The sequence below is a fragment of the Tiliqua scincoides genome, chromosome 1, assembly GCF_035046505.1.
Source record: "Tiliqua scincoides isolate rTilSci1 chromosome 1, rTilSci1.hap2, whole genome shotgun sequence".
In the NCBI taxonomy this organism is placed as follows: domain Eukaryota; kingdom Metazoa; phylum Chordata; class Lepidosauria; order Squamata; family Scincidae; genus Tiliqua; species Tiliqua scincoides.
The window spans coordinates 74,492,021-74,514,548 of NC_089821.1; the positions used below are offsets into that span (position 1 = coordinate 74,492,021).

Sequence of the window (22,528 nt, forward strand, 5' to 3'; positions counted from 1 at the left end):
CAGGTCAACAGTGTGTCTATTGAAGTTAATGGACAAATTCACCAGAGCTTTATAGAGTCCAGTAAATTTCCCACTAGGTTCTAGAAACTGACCTGCAACACATACAGGAACTACATCTCAAAACAATCTGAACTTTCATGACCGAATGCTCTGGCCTTGACAGAGGTGACAAAATGACACATCCAACTTTTGAAACCTTGTTTTCAGGCCAGTCAGTGGAGAGCGACAGAGCCAGTGTGGACCTGCTGAGTGTGCTGGCTTTGTAATCCATTAACAGTTGTGCCTCTGGAAGTTACCTTTAATACTTTTCACTGCCAGGTAGAGTGAAAATGACATGACTAGCCACTAACGTTGGGAATAATTGAATTGCATGTTAACTGATTTTGAGGGTTTTTATTGAAAGTGATGTTGTACCTTAAACTCTGCACTAAAAGAGAACTGTTTTCCCCTGCTGAATCATTAACATCATATTTTTTTTATTTATTTGACAGAAAGGAACAAATAGACCAAGGCAGGTGTGCTATATAAGATTAATACTGGCTACTTTCCCATTACCTCAGACCTTGAGTTGAGACTTTGAAGCCACCAAATCCAAGAATATTCTTGAAAGTGGAACTTATCACTCTTGCTGAGGCTGAACTGTCCTTCCCACAAGGAGCATAAACTCCCTTCACTGCTGCACAGAGGGCTGTTTTTACTCTGGGACAAAGTTGCAACAGGTGTGGTAGGAAGGCATGCTAGTAAATAAAGCCCAATAAACAGGTAGATGACAGCAGAGAACAAACAGATGAAAGAGCAAATGAATATATGAGACTAGTGCAAACCTTGCGTTCAGCTGGAGAAGGCCAGACCCCTTGTAAAAACCTCCCAGCTCATCCATAACCACCCAAGGCTGGAACACTTGCCCCTGCTGTGCACGTTATAGCCTGAGATATTAGGCATTAAAACCTTGAGTCGTTCAAACACCAATTACTGACACCACTATTAACACAAATAACAAGTGATCTTCCTTTGAAGACACCTCATAAAAGCAGAGAATCCAATTTAAGGGGGCTTCTGCCATTTATTCTGAACATACAAGGCCAAGTTCCCACAACCATATTCAGAGCCCAGCAGCCTGCTGAGCCCGAGATAAGCATGGTCATCTCCGGCTTCTATTAGGAAACATAAATTATGCACTTCCTCTCAGGGTGTTCACAACTCAACTGCCGAACTAATAACACCATTCCATTGCTGCCCAGGCACTAGTAAACAAAGCAAGAACACAAAGCCTATGGCAACGAGTAAACTCCTCACTCTTTCTCATCCAGGATCACAGCAGCAGGAGGAGACAGGGGCAAATGACAACATATATCTTTGCTCAGCCTTTCAGAATTTTTGCAGGCTTTGGGCACTTCCAAGTATACACAGAATGATATGTACAAGTTCAATCACACTCAAGACCTAGTGGGATGCTCCAAGACCAAGTATCCAGGGGTGGCCCAAAGGGTGCAGCTACTGTTGCCGTCCCCAAAACAAACCCAGAAAAAAAAAGAAAACCAACTCCCCAAAAAGAAATAAAGGGATTGCACAAGGAAGGAACAAGCAGCCACTTACCTTGCTCCTTCCTGGGCAATCTTTTTAGATAAAACAGAAGGTGTTGGACATGCTGGGAACTCCCAGCATACACCACACTTTCTGTTTTATTTAAAGCAGGGGTGTCCAAACTTTTTGGCAGGAGGGCCACATCATCTCTCTGACACTGTGTTGGGGGCGGGGGGAAAAGGAATTAATTTACATTTAAAATTTGTATAATTTACATAAATGAATATATTAGAGATGAAACTTATATGAATGACAGTCTTAAAGTATTGCTTAAACCCATAAAAGGCCTTGTGCAAAGCAAGGTCAGCTTTTCCTTTGCTGCCACTGCTACTTCACAGAAGTGAACCAGCAAGCAGTGGAGGGAGCCCTCAGCCCACAGCTTGTTCTAGAGGTCAAACAGTCGGCCGTTGCACTGAAAGCAGTTGTGTCAGGCCAGCATGGACTCCAGCAAGTTTCTGGCAGGTCAGAAGTTCATTGGACTGGGGACTTCTCATGGGCCAGACTGGGGGTTTCTGAGGGCCGCAAATGGCCTCCAGGCTGGTGTTTGGGCACCCCTGATTTAAAGGGATTGCACTGGAAGAAGCAAGCTCCTTCCCAGCCCCTTAAAAGGGGACAAATTTCTGAAGGAAAAATCCATCACGGGTTACAAGCCATGATGTGTATGTGCAACCTCCTGATTTTAGAAATGGGCTATGTCTGAATGCCAATGCAAGGGAGGGCACCAGAATGAGGTTTCTTGTTATCTGGTGTGCTCCCTGGGGCATTTGGTGAGGTTGCTGTGAGATAACAGGAAGCTGGGCTAGATGGGCCTATGGCCTGATCCAGTGGGGCTGTTCTTAAGCTAAGTGGCTGCTGCCCCCATCCTGTTCTTTCCTTGTGCAATTCTTTAAAGTTCAAAGGATCCACACAAGGAAGGAACAATATGTGGGGATAGGGAAGTGGCAGTAGATTGATGTGGCTCTATTTGGGTCAGACTGAGGGAAAGCAGCAGCAACAAAATTGGGGTGAAAGGCGCCCTGAGACTGCCTCTCCCCCCATCATCCACCCCACTCATCTGAGTCATGTATGGGCCTATCCTGCCAGTATCTATTAGCTGCCTTCACAAAATGAATATGCTGTTAAGTTGTTGATATGCTGATCTGGGTCCTCTGCATAACATGGAAGATTCAACATACTATAATGGTGTTTTATTTTCAAACCCACTGTAAGTCTTAGCATTTGTACAGCACTTTCTGAGTGTGCAAAGTGTTTCAGATGTATGACCTTGGTGTTGCCCTTACAACAACCCTATAAGGAAGCGTTTTGCAAACCCTCTTGGAGAGTTTGCACCACTGTAAGTTCTTGCGGGGGTGGGGGTAGGCAGCGACGCGATCCTGGGGATCGCTAATGGGCATCTAATGGGGCTGCAGGGACTAGAATACACTCACCAGTCCCTGCAGCAGCCTCCTTGGGGTGTGCGAGCATCTGCAGGGCTCCCCGACGTTCCAAAAGTGAAAGTGGAGTGAGCGCGCTCCACTTCCGTAAAAACGGGAATGGAGCGCAATCGCTCCACTTTCACTTCGGATGAGCAGACGCTTGCGCAGGGCACCCCGCACCCCAAGGAGGGTGCTGCAGGGACTGGTGAGTGCAACCCAGTCCCTGCAGCCCCATTAGCGACGTGATCCTGGGGATCACATCTTTGCCTCCTCCCTGCCCCTGCCCCTTAAGGGGGCAGAGGCCAGGGCCTTCAGGCTAGGTGGGCATTACCACTGCTATAAGGTGTCATTATCCCCATATTGCAGCAGAAGAGCTGAGGCTGAGCGGAAATAACCTGTTCAGGGTCATCAAATGAATTCATGGCAGAGGTGAAATTCAAATCAGGGAAGTCCTGATTCACAACTCCATCCTTTAGCCCCTACACATCCATTTTCACCACACTATGGTGATGGATCAGCCAAATTACCCTTATAATAGTCAAGTATATTGTAATACAGGCAGCTCTTGATTTATGTGGGGGTTATGATACTGGAAATCAGTGCATGCAGTATATCAAAAACATGTACATTTAAACTATTCTTCCCATAAGAACAAAAGTAAATGATATAGACTAGGGAAACAGACAACAAATATTCATGCTGATGACTTCCGCTGGCCTAAGATGGCATAGGCAACATAACAGGGATTGTGATGCAAACTCACCACCTAATGTCCCTCTACTAAGTTCATTGCAAGTGCCACGCCAAAGCATGGACATACCAACCAGAAAATGGTAGAAAACGACAAGAGGAAGAAAAGACAGGGAGGCACTCAGTCCGACCAGTTAGAGGCTCATATGAAGGGGGGGGGGGCAGTTTTTGCTGCTTGATTTCCAAGACTAGCAGACAGGTATTTACTGTTCATTTAGTGCAAGATTGTTCATTTATTTGTCCACATGGATGGATACTGTAAAAAACATAGCTCCAGTCTCTAATGCAAGTGTATGCTTGGAAATCTGAAATGGACTTTGATCTGCAGTTGATGAGGAAGGCTACTAGGAGCGGGAGTGGCTATTGATGTCAATGGCTGAAATTAAGTAGCAGCTTTGTGAATAGATTTTCTGTGAATGCATTTTTTTTTTACTCATCTCACTTTAGAGGATATTCCCTCCCTCCAACAGGAACCTGCTGGCATCTAATGGGGACAGCAACTACTTATCAGCTAATTGACCACATTATTTCAAAAATTGCCCGCGTAAATTAGACTTCTGGTATTCATTTGCAAATTGTACTACTTTGAAAACGCATAAATCAAAAACGTGTTAATGGAGAGGTGCCTGTCCTGGAACTTCCACTTTCACTCTCAAAAGAAGCCCACAGGCAGGAACCCTCATTCCTATTTTTATAGATGGGAAACTGAGGTTGCAAAATTAATGACTTGCCCAAGGTCACAACTAAGAGAGAACACAAACACAGATATCAGTTGAGCCTTTGTAGTCTGCTCTACCATTTTTGTCCTGGTAGCCATTAAGGAGTAACTCACCTTTTTGACCTTAAACTACACTATGTCTCTGCTTCACAAAATGCACAAAGGAGGTACAGGCTCCAACAGTACAGCAGACCTAACTTTGCAGTTGCTGTGAGAGGGATAGCAGGAACTGGTGTCGATGCTGGAATATCATTTACTAGGTTGTTCATGCTTCACATAATGCTTACAGTCCGTCCTATTTCTTTCTGCCACTTTAGAGTGGTGAAAGTAAACAACAATTCAGCCATTTGCCCAGCTGTTGTGCATGACATAGTGCCCCTATTCAACCCAGAGTAGCATCTTTTTCAGCTGCTGTTTGCTGGTGTCTAATCTGCATCATTTAAAGGCTGTGAGCCCTTTTGAGACAGCAGACCACTTATTTATTTAGTATGTAAACCACTTTATGACCTATATTTTTCTTGCAAAGTGGCATAATGATATTCATAATAACTCCTACATGGGCAGGTTTCACTATTCATTTCAGTGCTTGCAGGAGGGGACAGCTTCAAGTCTGCCAAGGAACATGTACAGAGATCTGAGCCTCCATTCAAATTAATAGGGACCTTGTGCAGCAGGAGAGCATTTGTTGCACTAGCATCTACGCAACTGGAATAGATCACCACATCAGGGTAACAGCATTCGTCATTGCCATATGGATAAATCCACTAAGCCAAGCAGTCCAAGAAGCCAGTTACAATGAGCACACTGTATTTTAATACCTTTTTACTGTTAAGATGTCAATTGAACATGCATTTAAACATATTATTTAAAACCATCACCTACAATTATGTTTCCAAATAGTAACAGTTCATTCCAATGTTGGCTTTAGCTGTAACATATTTTAGCTTTCCACAGTCCACCCAGCCAGTTCAGGAGCCAAAGCTACTCCTGTTCCCATTTGATTGGTTCCCATGCCAAGAAGCCAAGTGCAGGCTATCTCCCATGATCATTCATGCCGAGTTCAGAAGTACATTACATGTTTAACCTGTCTGAGAGATGCAACATGCAATATGCATACAGGCTGTGTTCTCTTGCTGTTCAAGCAGGCACAAGGAGATACGTATATTGTTTCCTGCAACAGCCTTATACTGCTTGGTGTGCCCCAAGGATCTGTCCTGGGACCGGTGCTTTTCAACCTCTTCATAAATGACCTGGAGACAGGGTTGAGCAGTGAAGTGACTAAGTTTGCAGACGACACCAAACTTTTCCGAGTGGTGAAGACCAGAAGTGATTGTGAGGAGCTCCAGAAGGATCTCTCCAGATTGGCAGAATGGGCAGCAAAATGGCAGATGCGCTTCAATATCAGTAAGTGTAAAGTCATGCACATTGGGGCAAAAAATCAAAACTTTAGATATAGGCTGATGGGTTCTGAGCTGTCTGTGACAGATCAGGAGAGAGATCTTGGGGTGGTGGTGGACAGGTCGATGAAAGTGTCGACCCAATGTGCGGCGGCAGTGAAGAAGGCCAATTCTATGCTTGGGATCATTAGGAAGGGTATTGAGAACAAAACGGCTAGTATTATAATGCCGTTGTACAAATCTATGGTAAGGCCACACCTGGAGTATTGTGTCCAGTTCTGGTCGCCGCATCTCAAAAAAGACATAGTGGAAATGGAAAAGGTGCAAAAGAGAGCGACTAAGATGATTACAGGGCTGGGGCACCTTCCTTATGAGGAAAGGCTACAGCGTTTGGGCCTCTTCAGCCTAGAAAAGAGACGCCTGAGGGGGGACATGATTGAGACATACAAAATTATGCAGGGGATGGACAGAGTGGATAGGGAGATGCTCTTTACACTCTCACATAATACCAGAACCACGGGACATCCACTAAAATTGAGTGTTGGGCGGGTTAGGACAGACAAAAGAAAATATTTCTTTACTCAGCGTGTGGTCGGTCTGTGGAACTCCTTGCCACAGGATGTGGTGCTGGCGTCTAGCCTAGACGCCTTTAAAAGGGGATTGGACAAGTTTTTGGAGGAAAAATCCATTACGGGTTACAAGCCATGATGTGTATGTGCAACCTCCTGATTTTAGAAATGGGTTATGTCAGAATGCCAGGTGCAAGGGAGGGCACCAGGATGAGGTCTCTTGTTATCTGGTGTGCTCCCTGGGGCATTTGGTGGGCCGCTGTGAGATACAGGAAGCTGGACTAGATGGGCCTATGGCCTGATCCAGTGGGGCTGTTCTTATGTTCTTATAAAATGTATTTTCCTCCCAAAGGCTCCCCTGCAACCTTTCCCCCTTTCTCCTAGCAGGATTTCTCTGTGTGCTGGCTTGCTTGCTCTCAGTGCTGATGTTCCTCTTCCACAGGGTGATAACAGGTCACTGTTATGCATCAGTTCATGAAAGGAAAATAGATGAATGAGCAAACCAGGCTTCTGGGGCTTAAAGGGCAAAGTCACTTTAGGTTTCAGGTCATGCAATTATAACATGAATTTCCATAAACTCAGTATGGCTTTAAACACAGTTCTGGAATTCTTTCTTGTGGAATGCTTGCCAAAGTCCAAGCCTAGACAATTTCCAAGAGTATTGTAAGGCTCCTCTTAGAACCAACACCCTTTTAGTACGCAGCAGTTGGTAGGGCAGAAATAGCGGTAGATGAACCAAGGAGCTAGCTGATGTGTCGAAATGCTAATCCACAGAAGCAGGCCACCTAGCAATACACAGAATCTTCTACACCCTGGCAATACATCTACTGTGTGTAGGTGAAAATAGGGTATTTTGTGAGAGGGAGGTGATTGCAGATATTTGCCTAATACGTGCAATGCTTCTTCCTCTAAAAAGAGGGTGCACAGTTCACAAACATTGGGAAAATCCATTATTCAGGTCACACAAGATGTCAACAGTGCAATGCCTGATGGGTAGTCCAGAGTCTCAATCCCATTTTCCACCAGGCCAAGAACACACCCCGAAGAACACTGCAAAGCATATCAATGTGTGATCTTAAGCCCAAGGATACAGGAACACTGCTACTAATTCCATGGCTGGTTGAATGCAGAATCTAGGGAATCTACTGTATGTGCTGCTATACTTTTTACATCTCCTCAGGATTCAGAAAGGAAATGCTGAAATTCTGGAAACAATAAGCTCAGTAAAAGTTTAGCAGCACTGCCATTTATCAAGATATACATGTTTCAATAAGGTAGTCTAGAAGAGAGATGCTTACATAGGCCTAAAATATTCAAGTTATTTAGCTATCAGTACTTCTGATCTGTATAGCTTTTCCTCCAGCTAACCTTAATGGAGTTTGCTGCCTTCTTGTTTGAAGTTAGCTGTGTTCCCGTTTTTTAAGTTACTTGCCATTTTGTTAAAAATTTTCATTTAATCTGCAAAATGGCATGAAAGTCAAAGGATCTGCTTGTTTATCTTCTGAGAATATAAACTACAGTCATGAGTAACATTGGAATAAGATAGAAATGGAAGGGCCAGGGGGGAAAAAAAGGCAAACAAGGAAGGAACCAGGTACTGTAGCTTCTAATGTCAAGAGGCAATTTTGACACCATTTCTCCTGTTAGCTGCCTGATTCGGATGCATTTTCCCCATTACATCCAGCTATGAAGAGGAAAAAATACCACCCTTTCTGCTGCACTGAGCAAGGCTATCCCTCCACCGAGTCATAAAGAAACTGTATATTGAAACACACAAACTTGTCTGAACGGAGCAGAAAGAAACTTGGAATCATCCTGCTCCACCCTCACTTTTTCACCTACTGGTTAATCCCCTATAATCCAAATTAACAGTCATAGGCAGTAACACAGTGCAAAAAGGTGCTCTTCACTGAAATGGTTGTGGTTGCTCCAGAGGACTCAGAGGAAATGGGGATTATTTAGAGCGGGACTCTGTTTTACCATTTTCCTGGAACTGTTACAAGAACAAAGACCCTTCATGTCAGTCAGGATTTGGATAAAGGGTATGAGGAAAATTTTTTAAAAGTTACTGAAAATTGAATCCATCCAGCTCTTTAGGGGCAAAGATGCTTTTCATTCATACCCATGGTTACCAAAGAGAAGCAAAACACCAAAAGGAGGAACTGGGAGAAGCATGAACTCTACAGACATGACACACGCGTGCCTTTTCGGATGAGAATAGTGTTCCAACCTGCCTGAGCTTTCTGCTTCCTCCATCTCACAATTAGTGTAGAACTGGTGGCTGGATTGACTAATGATGCCAACGGAGCAGTTTCCTGTTGCATGTATTTTGTTCCTTATAGTTCATCAGGCCTGCGTACTGTATTCTTTCCACTTTTCCACCCACTCCAGGTCCAAAACACAAGAGAACATTTGGTTTATTCTGATCTTTCTGATCAGCGGTGCTCGGGACATGTGGTGCGGGGGCAGCATGTAAGGCAGAACTGTCCCATTGTAGTCCATGGAAAAACACCACAGCTGCCCCACCTGCATGATACCAAGAAAGCAGGTATCAGGAGAGCCTCCTTGGATGAAAGCAGGCGGGGCAGCTGTGGTGCTTCTCCATGAACTACAACGGGGCAGTTCTGCCTCACCAGCCACCCCCACACCACATGTCTCTGGTGGTGGTCCACATGATCGGTTTCCTCACACTTTACTACAGTGATACCTGAGATTGCCTGTACATAGACCAAGCTTGTTCCAAGAATCAAATGAGACAAGTTAGGTGGGATGACTGAAGAACCATAAGGTTCTCGAGAGCTGGAATCAACAGTAAGGCCCTCAGATCTATGTGGAAAACCTCTTTGTAGCCAGAGACTACTCACCATGAGGACAGTGAAAGCAGCCATGCTGTTGCTGCTTTTGATTAGTTCATGAACTCTGACATGTGTCAAGGGGTTTTGTGAAGCAGCCACAGAGCTAACAATAGTATAGCTGTGTTTTATGTAACACTTAAGACTTTTAGTTTCTACTAACCCACCATTCTGCTAGCATACAAACTGCATTTATTTCAACAGGCTGCTTCAAGTTAAGTCATGCTTTGAGGATCAGATTAGAAATCATCTTTGTATCAAAGTAACAACTGTTAAAAACAGCAAGACTTAAGTTCTCCACCAAGTCAAACCATTCCCTTATTCATCTATTGTCTAGACCAGGGGTGCCCAAACCCCGGCCCTGGGGCCACTTGCGGCCCACGAGGCCTCTCAATGCAGCCCTCAGGGAGCCCCCAGTCTCCAATGAGACTCTGGCCCTCTGGAGGTTTGTTAGAGCCCACACTGGCCCGATGCAACTGCTCTCAGCGTGAGGGTGACTGCTTGACCTCTAATGTGAGCTGTGGGATAAGGGCTCCCTCCACTGCTTGTTGTTTCACGTCTGTGATGCAGTAGCAGCAGCAAAGGAAAGGCCAGCCCTGCTTTGTGCAAGGCCTTTTAAAGGCCTTGAGCTATTGCAAGACCTTCATTCATTCATTCAAGTTCATCTTTAATATATTTATTTATGTAAACTTATTTTGTAAGCCGCCTTGAGTCCCTTCTGGGAGAAAGGCAGGATAAAAATAAAGTATAATAATAATAAACTTATGTAAATTTATTCAAATTTTAAATGTAAATTAATTCTCCCCCCCCCCCCAGCTCCCTACACAGTGTCAGAGAGACGATGTGGCACTCCTGCCAAAAACTTTGGACACCCCTAGTCTAGACTAGAAGAACAATCTTCTAGATGTGATCTGTGAGTTTTGGGGCATTTCCATACAATCACATTTCATTTATATTCTTAGCTTTTTATGTCTCAGTTGGTACTGGTTTTACTGGCTTTTTCATCACTGTGCCTTTTGTGAGAGAGCCTTATCACCTAACATGTCATCTAAGAGTACTGGAAAGAAAGTTGATCTGTGTTTTCAGATTCTAGCACAGGTAAGACTCTCAGGCAAGAAGCCCAGAAGAGTTACAGAAAGGGAAGAAATTACCATAAAACAAAAAGAGGTTTAATAACGGTAACGATTCAACAGGGTTGCAAAGTTTAGTTGCTTAATCAGTTTGATCAATCTGTTAAAAGCATTTTTAAAAGTCCCATGATCAATTGGATAGCAGATGTACAAAAATAAATATTTTTATTTTAAGTACTTAGAAAAGCTGTAGGAAGCAGGCACTGCCCCTTTTCTTCCACCCCACTGGGAATGCCTCTTCTAAGACAGAGGCTGATGAGATGCATGTGGTTATCATCTAGAAACAAAGAAAACAGGTTTCATTTCTTTTGAACTTGAAATTTGAACTTGATTAAAAGTTCCGCTAATATTTCTTTAATTGGTGAACAGCCCTAGCATAAAAAACAGCCAGCAGGAATGTAAAATAAACTGATTTGTTGCTACTAGAACCATGCAAATAAGTAAATAAAATATTGGAGCGTTAAGGCTGCAATCCTATGCACTCACTCCTGGGAATAAACTGTATTGATCACAGCAGAATTCCATTTCTGAGAAGACATGCATAGGACTGTGCTTTAGGATTCTGGTCAATAGTCAGGTCTGAGTCCAACAGCCTTTGGTAACTGTTTTTTTTGTGTTTTTTTTTACACTGTGGTTTGAATTCAGGTGCACAGGAAAACAGCGAAAGAAAACTACAGATGCTTCCAGACATCAGCTTTCTCCAGGGGTTGTGGTGCTTTTACAGGGGATAAGCACACTGAGTCTGTGTAGGTGGATAAGCACACTGGACACCTGCAAGCCAGACATCAACTGTACAAGTTCAGGGTATTAAAGATCAGCATTGGGATGGGCTTAGCAGTGTGGCATGGATGACAAAACAACCATCACACAAAACCAAACAGCAGCAGCTAGATGAAAGGAAATATTTCTCCCTCCTTCCCTGTGGGGACAGGTGCCTCTTTTGCAAAGTAATTCTTGCTTTCCTCTTCTATCTGGTTGGGAAAATCTAGATTTGCAATCGGTCGTTCTTGTGGCTAGGAAAAAAGATACCCCTGTTTTCAAATAAGAAGTCATCTTACACAAAGCATAAAACTACAAGCTAATGTTCTTAGCAAATATATTTCCGCATTTAATTTTATTTAATTTTTTTACATTTGCCCTCATACTAACAATATTGTGAATTTTTTAGTACAAAAAGAAGTACAACAAACTGTTCTGCATTCCACTGGCTTCAATCTACAAACTTCATGGTTTCAGCATTAGGGACAAGTTGGATCCGGAGACCTTTAAGTTATTTTTGGAAAAGATAGGGACCAAAAACAGCTAAGGGTAATGACCCTGTAGGGGAAAGACAAAAAGGGCAGCTCTTCAAAAGCAACCCAGAATGTTAAAATGAGAAGTTATGGAGAAGGGGAGGTAACATCAAAAGAAAATTATAGTAGCAACTTATTGTTACCATAACCAGTGATGCAGCTCATGTTAGCGGGGGGGGGGGGGGAAGAGTGAGCTGGAAAACTAATCATCCACTTCCCTACCCACTCATCTTGCTCCTTCCTTATGTGGTCCCTTTAAACCTAAAGAGACCACAAGAAGAAAGAGAGAGGTGAGTGGATAGGGTAACAGGTTGCTGCTGCCCACACTGGAAAAAAATGTGCAGGCAGCCATGAGCTGCTCACTCACCTCATTCCTTCTTCCCATGGTCCCTTTAAACTGAAAGAGTCTGTGCCAGGAAGGAGCAGGGTGAGGTAGTGGGGAAGGAGCTATTCAGCTGGCTCCTTCCTTAATCCCTTTCAATAAAACAGAAAATGCAGGACATGCTGGACGTTCCCAGCATAAGCTGCACTTCCTGTTTTGTCAAGAGGATTGTGCAGGAAGGAGTGAGGTAAGTAGCTCTGTTTTTTCCCCTTTTCTCAGATAGCATCAGGTGGTGGTGTCAGATGGCAGCTTTGGTTCAGCCATCCCTGGAGCAGGAGTACTTAATATTCAGCAGAGAACATGCTTGAAACTTTAAATGCTCTCCGGTCATGGGACAGGATGCAGCCATTGCTTTCTTCTCTATTGATCCTTTCATCCACCTTTTTCTCACTTGCTGTTGGACAACACTAGAGTTCTTCCGGCTACAGCAGACAAGCAAAGGAAGCTTAATGAAACCTGTAGAGGAACAGGGTAACAGGAACAGCAGTAGCTTCTAGACACTATAGGGGTATCCTCCAAATTGACAACAAACCCCAAGACTAAAACTTGGTTTGTGCCTTGTCTGGAGGCTGCCAAGTTGGAAAGGACATCAAAGTAATCAAACCATGAGTTACTACAGACAAATATTTGTAATGCTAGGGACTTTGCTAGGTTGCAGCTTCTGGGCACACATCTTTGGGATGGACTTTTAAATTCCTCATTTCTCTTTCAAGTATTTATAGTGATCATGAAAACACACAATTGCTTTAAGCATGTCAAAAGGTATGCACACATGTCTAGAAATGAATTCCATTAGGATTTCACTCTGACAGCACTCCTTCCCCAGGCAATATACACCAGTGAAGTTAAACCTATCAAAATTCCTCGTGAATATAACATAGACTGACATATTGCAAAAATAGGTGTGAGGCTGCAGTGGTACCAGGGAATGCAAATCCACCATATGAAAATAAGATTTAGAAGGGAAAATACTATGGATCGTAGCAAACAGCATGAAACAAAGATTTCCATCAGACTGGCAGTTTCTTTGGGGTGGTAGTGTCTCTTTGGGATTGAGCATAAAGAAGACTTCCTTGACCACACCTTTCTGGTTCTCCTTGAATCTCCAAAGACATCTTCAGACCCAAGCACTTAAATCATGTCCAGCTGCAGAAAAAACAAAAACATTTAGAAAAGGAATTATAGATTTCAGGAAAAACTTGTGCTTGATGGCTATGGGTGGTGGTTATTAAAGGTAAATCTGGGCAGCCTCTTAATACTTGAGGCAGATTTAGTGATAAAATATGTGACAGTGCTTAGTTGTAAGATACAGATGTTTAAATGAACTCTTCCTCAATTCCACACACACTTCTATGCACCATCTTTCAATGAAAAACAGCATTTACCCCAAATGTTTGACCTAAGAGGAAAAACAAGCAAGCACATATAGCAGCTTCCCTCCTGGGACAAACTGGTTTGAGGGGAACATGATTTTCATTGGGGAAAATGGTGTGAGTAGGAGGAGAAAGGGTTGGGTCCCCTGATCCCAATCTGTTACTTGAAAAGAAAAAATATTAAGACGGAAATGCAACAACACATTTCTTATCACAGTAGATGCGATCCTCAGACCCTCTACTAAAAAGAAGCTAGCCAGAGAAGAGGGAGAGAGGAAGTTGCTGTGATCAAAAGTTCCTGTGGTTAGCATAGTAGTTTGGGTGGCTACAATAACTAAACTACGGCTGCCAGAAGAAAAGTGACTCTGTCTTTTACAGAATTCTCCCCATCCCTGGTCCAGGTAGCGTACATGGCTCCTGATAACAGGCTGTGGCATAGTGCTACAACACCTGCTTTGCATGGATAGGGTCCCAAGCTTTACTTCCATGTAGAACAGAGAAAAAAAAATCATATCTGAAAACCTGGAGAGCTGCTGCCAGTCACTGTTGACAATACTGAGCTATTGGGCCAATGATCTCAGTCGAAGATAGCTTCTCAGGGGCCTGCCCTACAGTTTGACTACCTTACAAGTAAGTTGAGATAAAATATTTTACTATTCCTTGACTGAAACCATCCAGGACCAGATTTTCCCAATACAATCCAGTTACTCTAATAATGTTGGAGGATTTCTTTAAAATACTTACTAGATCATCAACATCACCACTGTCATCTGCCACGGGGGAGACGTCCATTGGTTTTTCTTTTGGAGCCAAGAACTACAAAAACAATTCATTTGAATAATGCAACTTTCAAAAGCAACCTCAGGCTATTGAAGTTATGGAACTTGGTAAAGAGGCAGGTACATGGAGGATAATTTCTAGTTCTGTCAACAGCTGCCATTCTTTTCAATATTTTGTAGCATTTAGTGGTGGAAAAATATTATATAATATGGTTTTAAATGGGTAGGAAATGTTGTGTCATGAAAAACATCTTTTGGGATGCATATATTCCCCAAATAAAATGTCCTGAGGATCACTGATCCTACCATAGACAAATTATGCAAGGGTTAAATTTCAGCAAACAAAATTAAGTCTAATAGCTTAGATAATGACAGTTTTCATTTCCTTTCAGCAATAAAAACATTTCTCAGAAAGGGCCCCTCACTTTCTCCTGTCATTCCTAGCTAAGGGTCATAAAAATCATTTTCCCTTTCCACTGCTGATAATGAGAGAGTAAATTTATGTGTGGTTAACACACACATGGCCACCTTCCCTGACCAAATGATTTACTACAAGTGTGGCATTCCAACAAGCAAGCTTTCACATTATTTTAAAAACACAGCCCCCCCCACCCCACCCCACCCCCACACACACGAAAGATACTGATGTCCTTTCTTAAAGAAGTGCTTCTGTTTCAGGGATACTGCATCTGCTCAGCATTTAAGTATTTTCTTGCAGGGAAGATGCAATCATATCACCAAGACTATTCCCTTCGTATGTTCAAAATGTTGGCTGTATATCATTACCATGCTATTGTTTTGAATCAGGATTTAGAAGACTATTCTACAAAGGCTAAAATGACATTAGGACACACTTAAAGTTTAGAACATGTTATTCAGATCATATTCAAACTACTCAAATATCTGGCTCATGAAAAGAATGCAAACACTTTAAAACACGACTCAGTGCTGTTCGAAGACCACAATAGGAATAAGAGCTGCCTTTCCCATTACAAAGGACATTTTGGCTCCTGCCAAGTCACTTCAAAAATATTCTTTTGTTTTCCAGAGCTTGGAACCAGGAGCCCTCGACAATCTGTGCAACTAAATAATTAATGGCAAAATTCAAAATTGTGGCTTTTGATCAAAGATTTTACTTTCAAACACTCTTGGTAATCTGGCAGAAACACATTGAGTAAACCATCTTCTTTCCCCCTTTATAATGCAGTCTAAGGAATTAAAATAAGGGGAGCAATCAATATAAACAAATAAGACTTAGCACACAAATGCAAGTGGGATCAACTGTAGGAAAAACACTTTGCTAAATATGTACAAACTGCAACCTACTTCTCATAGGACTCTATTGTGGCCTTCAGTACTCTGTAGGCTGCCTATCCCAAAGTGGGCCTTTGCACATTACGTTTTTGACAATCATCTTTACATACAACGGCTGCTTCACTTGCAATGTTGAAAGGCCATGCCTTTCCTAAGTGGCAGGCAAACACTATCCTACAAGTTAACATTGAAGGCTGCTTGAAAGTCACGGTCTTTGTAGCAGGCGGCAGGGCAGATCCACAACGGGCTGACTGCACAATCTCAACACATCACGCCTGTGTGCTTCCTTCCCTTTCACTGTGGGTGTAACACCATTATCATACAGACAATATCGATGCAAAAGCAAGTTGTCAGTTTAAAAGCCTTGTTCAAAAGCCTGGAACAAATCCCATTTTACATAGTTAATTAACGTAAAATGCTATTTCTGAAAGTTACATATTTGCTCCAAGGTCTCCAGAGTGGCATCCGGCACTAAATTAGATGTAAACAACACATCAGAGCCTTGAAGACCCTGAAGATGAGAAATTGCTTAGCAACAAAATTAAACTTTTTATTTCTCATCAAGAAAGTGCTGAGTATGAGCAGTTGATTTTTTTTCCCCTGACAAGATCTGTTTTTACATTTATGCAGAAGCAAAATTACACGTAATAGTTGTGCTGAAATCCATTACCTTCCTTCAAGACGGTAACACAACGTGTTTGGCAGCTCTGCTCTCTTAATATCATGTCTTTGTGTTCTAATGAGGACCACTTGCCACCTGTGGTCTTTCAAGAATACACTACCTGAGTGAGAACTATACTCTCAGTGAAAGAGATTACAGTCTGATTTATGCAAGATATGGGCCATGGAAGCTGTCTGTGCATGCCCACTCATATTTTAACACACTGACCACATGATACTGACTCAGGCTGCAATCCTAACCACACTTTCCTGAGAGTAAGCCCCATTAAACAAAATAGGACTAAGCAGACCTGGTTAGGATTGTGCCCTCATTCACACATTAACTTAGCAAGTCAGTGGCCTGGGTGAGTATGCTGCTAGTATGAACATTACACACAACTGTGCCAGCATGTGTGGTAAATGCCCTGAAATTTGACCAGGCACACATGAAAAGCTTTCCAATAGGCCCACATCCTGTATAAATCAGCTTTAAGGTCTAGTCTACACCTGCAACAGAATAAGCTGGGAATGAGAAGGTAGATTGAACTATACACTTCAGAGTACAGGTGAGAAATAATATATTTTTGCATGCTCCCCTAAGGAAAAGCACCCTGCACAGAGTAAACCAGCACATGCGGTAGATAATTTTAGCATATCCTCCTTGCTGTTGCACTTTTTTATTTCATATTAAACCAAAACAAAACTTGGAAGAAGTTTTGCACAAAGGGGAAGCATTCCCCATTTGCAATCTGAAGTGATACAGACCAGAATTCTATCATCTCATTCGGTTTCATGTGGAGTTCCAGCCTAAGAGGAAGGAACTGGAAGGTCATGGCTTTCCTCCACACACACAGCTGCTCCTGTACTGTACTGAACAAGATTTCTCCTCCCATGCCCTTCTGTCCAGTGGATCCATATCCTATAGCAACAATTTTAAATTCACTCTGCCTAGAGCTGGCAAAGCACCTCAGTGGCAAATATACAATGCACAGACAGCTCCAGGCAAAGCACTCTAATCTGAGAGAGCTATAAATCTTTGAAGGACAGAAGACAGAGGTCAAGCCACATGGGTAGTCAATGGGGTGCAGGGAGAAGGAAGAAGACATGTTGCAGAGAAGACAGAGTGCACATGCATATGATACAAGCTCTTTAGGACTGAGGAATGACAGAGAGTGACATGGAGCACCTAATATGATAGCAGCATGTTAATCCTGTCTGTTACTCCCCATATCTTCCTGGGTCCAAAGAGGTGTTGAACAGATTCCTCATTTGTGGGTATAATGAATGAAAAGGAATCAACTCCCTATTTTCTTGGATACAGGAGGAAGCAGTGTTGGAAGGGGAAAGAAAGGACAGTGTGAGAGAGGTGAGCAACCTCGCTCTGGACAATGATACTGTACTGTCTCAGGATCTACGGGATTAGACTTGATCAAACTTGAGACAACTGCCTCCCCAAATCCCCTAATCACATGCCACTAACCTCCATGCTCTACAAGGCCACTGTAGCTATCTTTCTGTAAATGTGCAAAGTTGTGGCCTTAAAAAAAAATACTTGCCATTGCTGGCATTTGGAACAATTCTTTAATGGCAAATGCTGCTCTTTACTTTAGCAAGCATCCAGGTTTCCACACTTCAACAATGAAGATCTGAAAATCAGAAGAGGCCAAGAAGAAGGCTCAACAAGCCAACTGAAGAGAAGCAGCATGCCTACTCTACTGAGCTCTTAGGAAGAGGAGCTTGTAGGGGATTAGTTCCACAATGGACTACTCCTAAAAAAAGAGAGTAGGATGAATACGCAAATATATTGTGTGATGAGAATAATGTCAAGTGAGAAGTGCACAACAGCTGTAGATAGCTAAGGTGTCTGCCATAAGGGCTGCAAACCTTAAACACGCTTACTAGAGAACAAGCCCCACTGGATAATGGAACTTGCTTCCAAGTAATTTCAACATGCACAGAATTATACAGCAGTTTAGTAGGACTGTGAATCTATATCTGCATACACATCAACAGTAAGGTTTACCATTTTTGCCACCCAAGAACTTGCACACCCAAATGAACATTATCTGGCCTTCAATGCAACTGAACGCAACAGGATTCTGTGCCTATGAAACCTACATTCACAAGTAGCATATTTCTGGCCTAGAAAGGCACTCTGTACCAATACCTTTTTAGCATCCTCCACTGTGAGAGAGCTTCCTTCAGCTTCTTCTTTGTTGATTAAGGAAATTCCATCTAACAACAACCAAATGGCACAGGATTACAATATTAAAGGAGATCAAGTATCAGAAAAGCTGATCTGCTGGACAATGTAATTCACTCTTAAAGGCCAATGAACATACAAAAACACAAATGGCACTTGTATTGGCCTGGATCCTCTGCCAAAGGCAGTAGGTCCACTTCTTCACTACCTTCATTTTCATGGCTTTTTCTCCACCACCTATGTGGTTGAACCTGCATTAACTCCATCAGTTGATATTCGTGCATGGTAGGATGAATGCTATCCCAACCTTGGATTCTAGGAAAAGGTGAAGTTTGTGTCACTGTCACTACAAGGCAGCACACCATTGTATGTGCTCTTCCCTAACTATGATGAAAGGTTGCCTGAGTACATGAGATAAGTTTTGACAAGGAGTAAAGGAGAGAAGGGGACCAAAAGCAGTTTAAGGTAGGGTACTACCTTAGGTAGGTACCTTAAGGTAACATAAGTACCTTAAGGTAGTAACCAAGACAGCCACACAGGAACACCCAGATGCTGCCAACATAAAAGTATGTAAACGTAACTCATGATTTTTGAAGTGCTCTGGCTTTCCATAGACTATTAAAACAGCACAAAATTGCTTAATTCTCTATCTCCTGAGGTATCAATTTGGTAAAACATACTACTTCAACAGTATTTGGTATGAAACCGAACCCCCCTCCTGCAATAAATAATTATACTATATTATATTTAAGCACAATAAAGATTGGGGGTTTCAATATAGGTTCTGCACAGGGCAATAATCCACTAATTATGCTGGAAAGAAGCACAATTTTCCCCTCACAAAATGTCCAATTTGGCTCTAAACTTCAATCCTCATCTCCTTTCTCCATGCATTACAAACAATGTTTGACATACCTTGTATTATAATCTCCCAGAAATCAGTCAAGTTTTTATCTTCCACCTTTTTTTTCAGAGCCTCCAGAAAATCATTAAAGCACTGCACCTGTGACAGCTAAAACAACAGCGACAACAAAGGAATAACATAGAGAACTAAAAGTTAACTTGACACGAAAGCAACATCATATCCTTAATTCATCATAGCATTCTGCCTGAATAGGAGCGGGGGGGGGGAGGAGAAAAACATTTCAAACCACTGCACACTCATCCGGCCTCGCTTAGAACCAAACTTCTAACATGCAGTGAGTCATGAAAGAAATGACATTTCACAAAGCAGCACTGTCTCTTTTGTCATTTGCTTTATTCAAGAAGTTATTTGAGGATGTCACAGATTCCTTTTCATCTAACAGGTTGTAGGTATTGTCCTTCCACATTTGGAAATCCACCCCCCAGCAGAATCTGGTCTAAACTCTGAAGGCTCCAAACAAATATAGCACTGAGCTGCCCTTTAAACCTCTAACAGGTCATAAAAATTTTATTCTGTGCATCTTTTGATACCGGCAAATCGCACTCATTTTCAAAACTAGGAAGATGCAGGGCAAACCCCAAGTTCCAGCACTGAGAACAGCTTTCACATCTATGTTACCTCAATAGCTTTCTCTCTGAAAACTTTTATGCAGTTGATGCTCTTCATGTAGTACAGCAGCCCCCTGCTTTCCAAAAACTGGTGAATGTGGCTTATCAGCTGCTGACTGACTAGAAGACAAAGAACACAGACACAAGAAGAATTATTCATAAGGTATGATGCGCATGTATCTCATGCAAATTACGTGACATATTGCCACACTGCTTAAAAATCTGACATTAGGCATGAAGCGGGCGGAGAGAAAGTCATGAATTCAACAACAGCAAAAGCTGCGACCCCAGCATCACAATACTGCTTCCCCTCCATCTTCAGATTGTAATTTGCCGATGAGCCAACGCCAAAATCTCACATCAACCTGTGACTGTTTTTTCCTCTTTCAAAGCTCCTAATTATGTCCAACTGCTGAATTATCATCAACACAATACAATTTTTTTCTCTCCTTTGTTTGCTGATGGCCATAGTTGGAGGATGTTAGATAAGATCCAATATTTTGCTTCCCTTTAATTCCAGTTTTTGAGTGCTTTAAATGTCTTGTTTTATAACTGTATAATGCTGTAATATGATAATTTTTTAAAAATAATTTTATAGCTTGAGGAGGCTGTGCATTTTATTGTTTGTTTATATACAGATCGGACCTGTTGGTCCGTGGATTCGGAAACCATTAATTTAAGACACCATGGATTCTGAATCTGTGGTGGAGGGCCAGATCTGAACTCCTGGATGCGACTGGAGATGTTCTCTGGTTGCATCTGGAAGACTTTCTAAGGTCAGGAAAGGCTGCACACAGTCTCTGTGGGCCTCAAACACCCACAGGTGTTTTCTGTGTCGGAAAGGTGTCAGAAAGGCACTTCTGCTTTTATAAACGGAAGTGCTTTTCTGGCACCTCCAGAGACGTTTCCGAAGCCCGCAGAGGCAGCACATGGCCTCTCTGGGCCACAGAACACCTCTGGACATAACCAGAGAACATCTCAAGTCACTTCCACAGGTCATATTGGACTGACACGCGGATTCACTTATTCACAGGTTTCGGTATCTACAGAGGTTCTGGGAATGGATCCCTGTGGATATTGAGGTCCAAGTGTATTGTGAACTGCCTTGCACAACTTCCTTGTGGGTGGAAAGGATGGATAAAAATCACATCAAATTAATAATTATTAGAGGCAGAAGTACAACATGAAAAAAACTTTACTGCTGCAAATTTACAAACTTGACTTCTGCGAGTGCTGGAAAATGTTGAAGAAAGGATACTGAATGGCTATCAGAAATTATGTGGTTAAGAGAAAGAGGAGTTGTATTGCCACTGATTAGAGACGCAATTTTTTAATAGTAAAGCACCAGGCTACAAAGCTTGTACTGTAATATGGTTTGTTATCCAAGTGCAATATTTATTTATTAGATTTATATCCCACCTTTCCATAAAAGCTCAAGCTGACTAACAAAATTCATCATAAATATAATACAAAATCAATAATAAAACCATCAAATTTACATATACAAAAATACAAAGAGATTGTATTTAAAATAATTTATTTAATCCCTTAAAAGTAACTAAGATCCTCTAATACAGACTATGCTAACCTTCTTTCCATGTAAACCAAGAATAAATACTAGGTGACTTCTGATGTCAAGTACTACAAATACCACACAATAGGCCACAAACTGTATCATCATGCAAACTATGAATATTGATGACACCAACATGGACCCCTTCCTATAACTTCACAGAGAGAGAAAGATGTTGCTGTACTTGGTAGCTACTAGCCCTTGCTCCTGAGAAACTCTGAACAACTGGTCTTCATTAGCGGTTTTCTTAGGTTTAGTTACCTAGGGAAAGGTGGTTACTGAAAGGTGTCCTTATATACTGGGGGAAAGAGCATGTCAAACAAATTCTTAATTTCACAGCTACTCCTCCAAAGAGATAGGAATTTGATAATATAGAGGGCATGTGGGCTACTGGTCAAAGGATTAGGGATTTTGCTCCTTGGTAATATAAAAACTTTGTTTAATTGCAAATACAAGTTTTTGAATTGCTATAGCAACCTACGGGTATGGCAGCTTGTTGAGGAAAAATATGAATTGAAAACTTGATTTAAGACTGTCCTTTTTCTTGGTGATTTAAACAGTCCAACCTAATAAAGGTGAGTTGGGAAAGATCCTCGAGAGTCAGACTATAACACACTAGCTCAGTTATGCTCAATTGGATCCACAAGGTCATCAAAGACTGCAGAAAAGGTGGGATATGCTATACAATGTAGATAATGCTAAAGCACAGTGCCATAAGGGATGACATCCGATGGCATGTTGGGTCTGCCATTATGTACTGAAAAAAAGCCCCTTACTGAGCTCCATCATGCAGTTTCGACAAACCTGGAAGTACGGGTTTTATTTAAAAGGGACTGCACAAAGAAAGGCGCTCTTGAGTTGTTTAAATAAGAAGTCTTATACTTCTGAATTTGGGAAAACTGTCTAATAGAGCACAATAAGGAAATGGATCATCTGCTTCTCTCTTGAAGAAGTGGGAGGGAGATCAATGCGGTTGTTTCCATGGTTGGTTGGAGAGAGGTGGC

General features: G+C 42.2%; 1 protein-coding gene across 2 annotated transcripts in view; it reads right to left on the reverse strand.

The window, feature by feature from the left end:
- Positions 1-10,466: 10,466 nt before the first annotated feature.
- XRCC5 (X-ray repair cross complementing 5) overlaps positions 10,467-22,528 on the reverse strand; it is a 48,109-nt gene continuing 36,047 nt past the window's right edge. For both annotated transcript variants that reach the window (XM_066611687.1, XM_066611686.1), the window contains exons 17-21: positions 19,962-20,071; positions 19,334-19,430; positions 18,383-18,450; positions 14,207-14,278; positions 10,467-13,235 (exon numbers count right to left, since the gene is read on the reverse strand). In XM_066611687.1, the coding sequence (XP_066467784.1) occupies positions 13,221-13,235; positions 14,207-14,278; positions 18,383-18,450; positions 19,334-19,430; positions 19,962-20,071 (362 nt within the window). In that variant the 3' untranslated portion in view covers positions 10,467-13,220. The remainder of the gene's footprint in view (positions 13,236-14,206; positions 14,279-18,382; positions 18,451-19,333; positions 19,431-19,961; positions 20,072-22,528) is intronic.